Source organism: Rhagoletis pomonella, unplaced genomic scaffold, assembly GCF_013731165.1.
Source record: "Rhagoletis pomonella isolate Grant_MI unplaced genomic scaffold, Rhpom_1.0 Rhpom_scaffold_00003, whole genome shotgun sequence".
In the NCBI taxonomy this organism is placed as follows: domain Eukaryota; kingdom Metazoa; phylum Arthropoda; class Insecta; order Diptera; family Tephritidae; genus Rhagoletis; species Rhagoletis pomonella.
In genome coordinates, this window is record NW_023458557.1 from 31900844 (window position 1) to 31907064 (window position 6221).

The 6221-nt window shown below is 35.3% G+C and overlaps 1 protein-coding gene across 1 annotated transcript; it reads right to left on the minus strand.

The window, feature by feature from the left end:
- Window positions 1-3286: 3286 nt before the first annotated feature.
- On the minus strand, window positions 3287-6221 carry LOC118735144. Its single transcript, XM_036464777.1, has 2 exons — window positions 4448-6221; window positions 3287-3479 (listed from the first exon to the last, which is right to left on the minus strand). Exons 1-2 carry the CDS (start codon window positions 6086-6088, stop codon window positions 3381-3383), a joined length of 1740 nt encoding a protein of 579 aa, XP_036320670.1. The 5' UTR covers window positions 6089-6221; the 3' UTR covers window positions 3287-3380.

Genomic DNA, 6221 nt, shown 5'->3' on the forward strand with positions numbered 1-6221 from the left:
CGAAAAAAATTCCTCGAACACGTGTTAGCTTATGTCATGTATAGAATCCACAAAAAAATTTGAAGCCAATCGAAAAATTGGTGTCCGATATGAAAAAGAAGGTCTCATATATCGTTCGAAAGGCCCAAGTTTCCTCATTTTAAACCCGGCAATAAACTGAAACTCGGTTCATAATCAACTAATTTACGCAAAAGTTCGCAAAAGTACGAAAACCGGTTTTGAACGGTAAATAAAGATTTTGGTTGTGTTTGGCAAATTTCACATTTCGATTCTTCTCAAGTAGCACACTGGTGTATAAATTGGTGTAAATTTATGGATTTTGGTACAAATCTGATTAGATTGAATAAAAAAGAACGTTTTGGTGTATTTGTTATTCCACCAGTATTTCTTTCAAATCAAAATTCTACCTTTAACATTTTGGTACTATTTATTCATTGAGATTAGTACGAAAACTACACCAGCTCCTAAAATGCGCCACTTTTTTCATTTGGTTCACAAATAGCTCCACGTTAACAAATGTCATTAAAATTATTCAGGCGACATTCTGAGTAGTGATGTGCTGAATTCTCGGTACCCAATACTTCCTTTTCGGTACCCGATACCGATTCGACACACTAAACTTTCGTCATTATATCTGTGCCGTTCAATTAAAGTAGCTTAAGTCACTTTAGATGGTTTGACTTTGAATTAAAAAAAAAATCAGTTTCCTTTGAAATTGTTTTATATTTTAATTAAGATTCTATTATAGGGGCATCTTGAACTACATCTTTGGCTAGTTAAACGTTAAAATATATGAAATGGGGCTTTAAAGGGAAAAGGACCTATCTCGACATAGGCTACTTTTGGGGGTAAAAATTATTGATAAAAATGGGCGATTTATTAAATTTGATAAAGTGTGGCAAAACCTGAGTATTTGTGAACAATTTTTAAACATAAAATGCGATTAAAAATTCGCAGCAAATACATATGTTCAGTTGTCAAAATCATCGGTCAGGTGTTTACAAGCTTGTTTCTGCTAGTTTGCGTTTCTTGACTTTTTCTATATTTCACTCGCTGTGAGCGTAATTCTGTAATTCTTCCCATTCTTCTTCCTGGTAAAGATCTGCTAGGAAAGTAAAGAAACAAAGCTAGTGTGTGTGCACATAATACGCTGCCTGTTTTAATATGAGCTTATTATACATACCACAAGTAGAGCTGCTATCAGTGTTACCGTTTTGATGAATTGGTAGTTTCATTTCAGGGCTGTTCTGGTTTCGTTCGAAATTGATTTCTCATCGATTTGGATTTCCGATTCCAAATTTTAAAGATGTTTTCAATCCTATCAAATGTTTGAAGTTATAATAGAAAATAAATCCTATTCGAAATGTCAAAAATGCATTGAGCTGTTGTTGCATAGTATTCGTATATTAGAACATTTGTAAAAATTTTAAATAAATTTTGTTGAATGGCGGAAATACAATGGTGATGTGAAAGTAGAAAAGCGTACTGAAAGCGTGCTAAAATGGCTTAAAACTCGTACCGAAATATTAAGATTATGTTGCTGACATTCCGTAATTTTATTGCATCATGGTTAAATGAAAACAAAAACAGTAAAAATAAAATTGCGCGAGCACAGTAATACATTTTTTTTGTTACCAAATATAAAATGTTTATATCGATTTTATTTTTTTTACATTTTAGACATAAAATAATTGATATAAATTTAATTATTTTCAAAGATTCATACTTTTGCATGAAGTGAAATCAGAAACGAAATAAAATATCAATATCTGATGATTAAAAAAAATTGGTAGTTTGGAAACTGATTTGGTAGGACTTTTTGTTCCTAAAAATATTGTCGAGTGGTAACACTGGTTGGTATATTTAATACACCAGTGGTGAAATATGCATCAATAAGGCACCCCTACACGCTTAAAGTTTGTTTGGGTACTAATGATTCAACATCATGCCTTCACAAATGCAGCTATAAGTTGCATAGTATATATGAGTACGAACAACAGCGACAATTTTTATACCCGAGCGCACTTGTGCACAAGTGTGTTATTCCGTTTACGTGCAGTACAAGACTGTTTTGTTTATTTCAATTAAAGTGACAGTGATGTCAACGTAAAGTAAGTTACATGTATGTGTGTAGGGGATGCCATAGTTTACATATATATAACATCTCCCTTCTTAATTCATATACTAAGTAAATTCATTAATAATTTATAATTCAATGATTAAAAAAGTTCAAATATTCTAATATACCAATAACTATAATCGTTTTCGCAGCCATTTCGAATTTCGCCGGTAAATGGTTTGGTCTTCTAGTTCGATCCAGTATGATCTAGGTGAATCGTGTGTGTCGATGATTGTAGCTTTTACCCATCCCTTATTGTTGTTCTTATACCATATCTTGTCACCCTTCACAAAGGATTTTTTTTGCGATGCAGAACGATCGTAGTATTTTTTTGACTTGTAATTTTTTGCATTTATGTTGTTAGATATATTCGGAATGATTCTTGGTTGAAACAAAGTTGTTTTTGTTGGCAAAAGGGTGCGGGTTTTTCTACTCATTAAAAGTTCCACTGGTGAAGCATCAATATCTTTAAGCGGTGTATTGCGATATTCGAGTAAGGCCAGCCATAACTCTTTTTTACTCTCATTTGTTTTCTTTATTAAGTTTTTTGCTATCCCAACGAAACGCTCAGCAAAACCGTTGGATTGCGAATAACCAGGGCTTGTTGTTGTTAATTTAGCTCCAATTTGATCACAAAATCGTATTAACTCGTATGAATTGAAGGGCATATTGTCTGAAATTATTTCTACAGGTAATCCGTGTACGGCGAAACATGTTCTAAGTGCATTGATACACTCAGTTGCTGTTTTCGATTTCAACGGCGCTATGTCCAAATATCGCGAGTAATAATCCGCTATTATTAAATAGTTTCTTGATGCAAATTCACAAATGTCTACGCCTATTTTATTAAAGGGTAGATTGGGAATGCTGTGTGGTATCATTGGTTCCTTAACATTAGCGGATCGACTTCGCTGGCATATGTCACAATTGGTTATCATTTTCTCAATAGCACCATCAATTCCTGGCCAGTACACTAATTCGCGAGCGCGCTTTTTTGTTTTTTCAATACCTAAATGAGACACGTGCAGCTGCGATAATATGGTTTCTCTCAAAACAGGCGGTACAATAACCCTGTTATTCAAATATAAGATACCGTCTTCTAAAAACAGATCAGAACGATGCTTCCAAAACATTTTAATATCGTCACATAACAACTCTTTCTTATGAGGCCAGCCATTTATTAAAACTTGTTTCAACTGCGTTAAATGCTTATCTTTTTCTATCTCGATTCGAAAACTGTTTAGGCGTTCGTCGGTGATGTTTAATGAATGGACGAATTCGTTAAGATCTTCAATATCGGGCGCGTTATTGTCCTCATCAAAGTATCGAGACAACAGATCAGCGATGTATAAAAATTTTCCTGGAACGTGGATCAAGTTTAGGTCATATTTAATTAAACTAAGTTTAATGCGTTGGAGTCTAGCGGAAGGGATTTTGCAAAATTCTTTTTTTCATTATCGAAACAAGGGGCTTATGATCTGTCCTAATCGTAACCTTTCGACCATAGATGTAATAGTGAAATTTACGACAAGCAAATAAAATGGCTAAAAACTCCTTTTCAACCTGAGCGTAGTTAATTTCGGCGTCTGTAAGACTGCGTGATGCAAATGCGATAGGCTTTCCGTTTTGCATGAGGCAACACCCTATGCCAGATTTAGATGCATCTGTTTCGAGGGTTATTTCTTTTCTTTCATCAAAAGATTGAAGCGTTGGTGCGTTTGCAATTAGTGTTTTTATCGACTCTAAGCAACTTTCGTGAGCTGAATGCCATTCATACACGACATTGGATTTTAGCAATTCTCGTAACGGTTGTGAAATACTAGATAAATTTGGTATGTATTCACGAATATAATTTATCATGCCGAGCAATTTTTGCAAATCTTTCTTATTATTCGGTTTTTTTATTTTCATTATCGCTTTTACTCGGTCAGGATCACAGCGTATGCCCTCTGGTGAAATAATTTTTCCTAAATATTTGACCTCTGGTACCTTATATTGAATTTTCTCGACATTAAATTTGATATTCAACTTCCTTGCGCGAGCCATAACTAGCTTTAATGTGTGGTCATGCTCTTCAACACTTTTAGCTGCAATCAATATATCGTCAATGAAGACTATTACATTTGGAATATCATCAAAATTTCTCTCATTGTATTTTTGAAAAACCTCAGGGCCTATTTTTATACCATATGGCAAGCGCTTGAAACGATAACACCCAAACGGTGTATTGAAAGCACAAAGTTTACTAGCTTTTTCACTAAGTCCGATTTGCCAAAACCCTTCTTTCAAATCCAACACAGTGAATATCTTACTATTAGCAATACGTACCGATATAGATTCAAATGATGGAATCGTATGATTTTCCGATAAAATGTCTGCATTTAAATCTTGCGGGTCTATGCACAAACGAAGTTTACCTGATTTCTTCTCAACAACTACAAGATTAGAGGCACGTTCAATAGGACCATCCATGCGTTCAATTATTCCATTTTCTACCATTTTGTGTAACTCATTTTTGACTTTTTCTGCTAACGACTGTGGGATTCTCCTTGCTGGTTTTACCACCGGAACCGAATTTTTCTTTACCTGGATATCCAAGTTCGTCACAAAACATCCCGTGCCTTCAAAAACATCTCTATAGTTTCGTATAAATTCATCCCTTGTTGCTTCACGAATGACGTTTACACGCTTTATAAGATTAAGCTGCTCACACGCTGATAGTCCTAACAAAGGTTCGTATGGTGTATCAACAACCGTGAATTGTAAAGTCTTTATTTCATTTCGGCACATCACTAAACATTGAATTACACCTTTGTAATCCAACTCAGCTCCACTATAACTGCGTGGTGGCAAACCACCTTCATAGAGCATCGTATTTTTCATGTATTTTATAAAATACTTGTAAGGCAAAATATTAACGTCGGCACCCGTATCCAACTTAAAATTTATGAGGCAATCATTCACTCTGATTTTTTCATACCATCTTTTCCGACCCACTGATAAGTCTTCAATATTATGCAAAACAATATCATCGCCACTTTCCCTTTTTTCGTCACTCTCTTTTATTTCGTGAACTTGTGAGCTATAACACGCAACGCTAAAATGATTTAAACGACCGCAGTTGTTGCATTTTTTCCCGAAGGCTGGGCATTTGCCAAACTCATGAACCCCTTTACAAAATTTACAATTAGCACTTTGTCTTGAATTATGCTTAACTCGTACATTTTCTTTGCTCAAACTTTTAGTATTTTCTATTGTATTGCGCGCACCGCTATTTTGCGAAATTTGTTTGTGTGATCTTATTGCATTCACTGTTGTGCATTTGCTTTGTTGTTGCATTTCATTTGTATATTTGTCCACTAGCTCAGCAGCGCGCGCGATTTCAATGGCTCTGCTCAAAGTCAAATTTTCTGTTTCTAAGAGTTTTTTCTGCAGCTTTTGACTGTTTGTCCCAATAACAATGTTGTCTCGAATCATTCTATCCATGTCCGTATACCCACAATGTTTCACTCTTTTGCGCAAGTCAAGCAAATACGATTCGAATGGCTCCCCCTCCTCCTGCTTCCGCGAATTGAATCTAAAAGCTTCATACACCTCATTTTTTTTTGGCGTGCAGTAATTTTCAACTGCCGCAAAAACTGCATCATAATTCTTCTTCTGTTCCACTGTAAGTCCAAAAGTGTTAAAAATTTCAATTGTTTCTGGACCACACGCATTGAGAAATATTCCAACTTTTTGCTGTTCTTTTCTTTCTTCCAAATCAATGGCTATGGCGTATATATCAAAATTTTGTTTGAAAACACGCCATTGCTCTGCAACATTACCATCAAACTTTAGGGGATCAGGGCGTCTCACGTCCAAACTACCATAAGTGCTGCTACTATTGGCCATTTTGAAGTCATCACCTTCGTCGTCCGTGCTGTCTTCGCTTTTATCTTGCTTCAATTCAGCCCCACTCCGTGTTTTCATTCCTTATCCGGCTGCGCCATGTGTTATTCCGTTTACGTGCAGTACAAGACTGTTTTGTTTATTTCAATTAAAGTGACAGTGATGTCAACGTAAAGTAAGTTACATGTATGTGTGTAGGGGATGCCATAGTTTA

Coding starts and splice junctions, on each gene's coding strand:
- LOC118735144 (XM_036464777.1), bottom strand. CDS start 6,088: ATGAAAACACGGAGTGGGGCTGAATTGAAGCAAGATAAAAGCGAAGAC. Junction 3,480..4,447: donor CATCATTTGAATCTATATCG/GTACGTATTGCT, acceptor TCCACGTTCCAG/GAAAATTTTTATACATCGCT.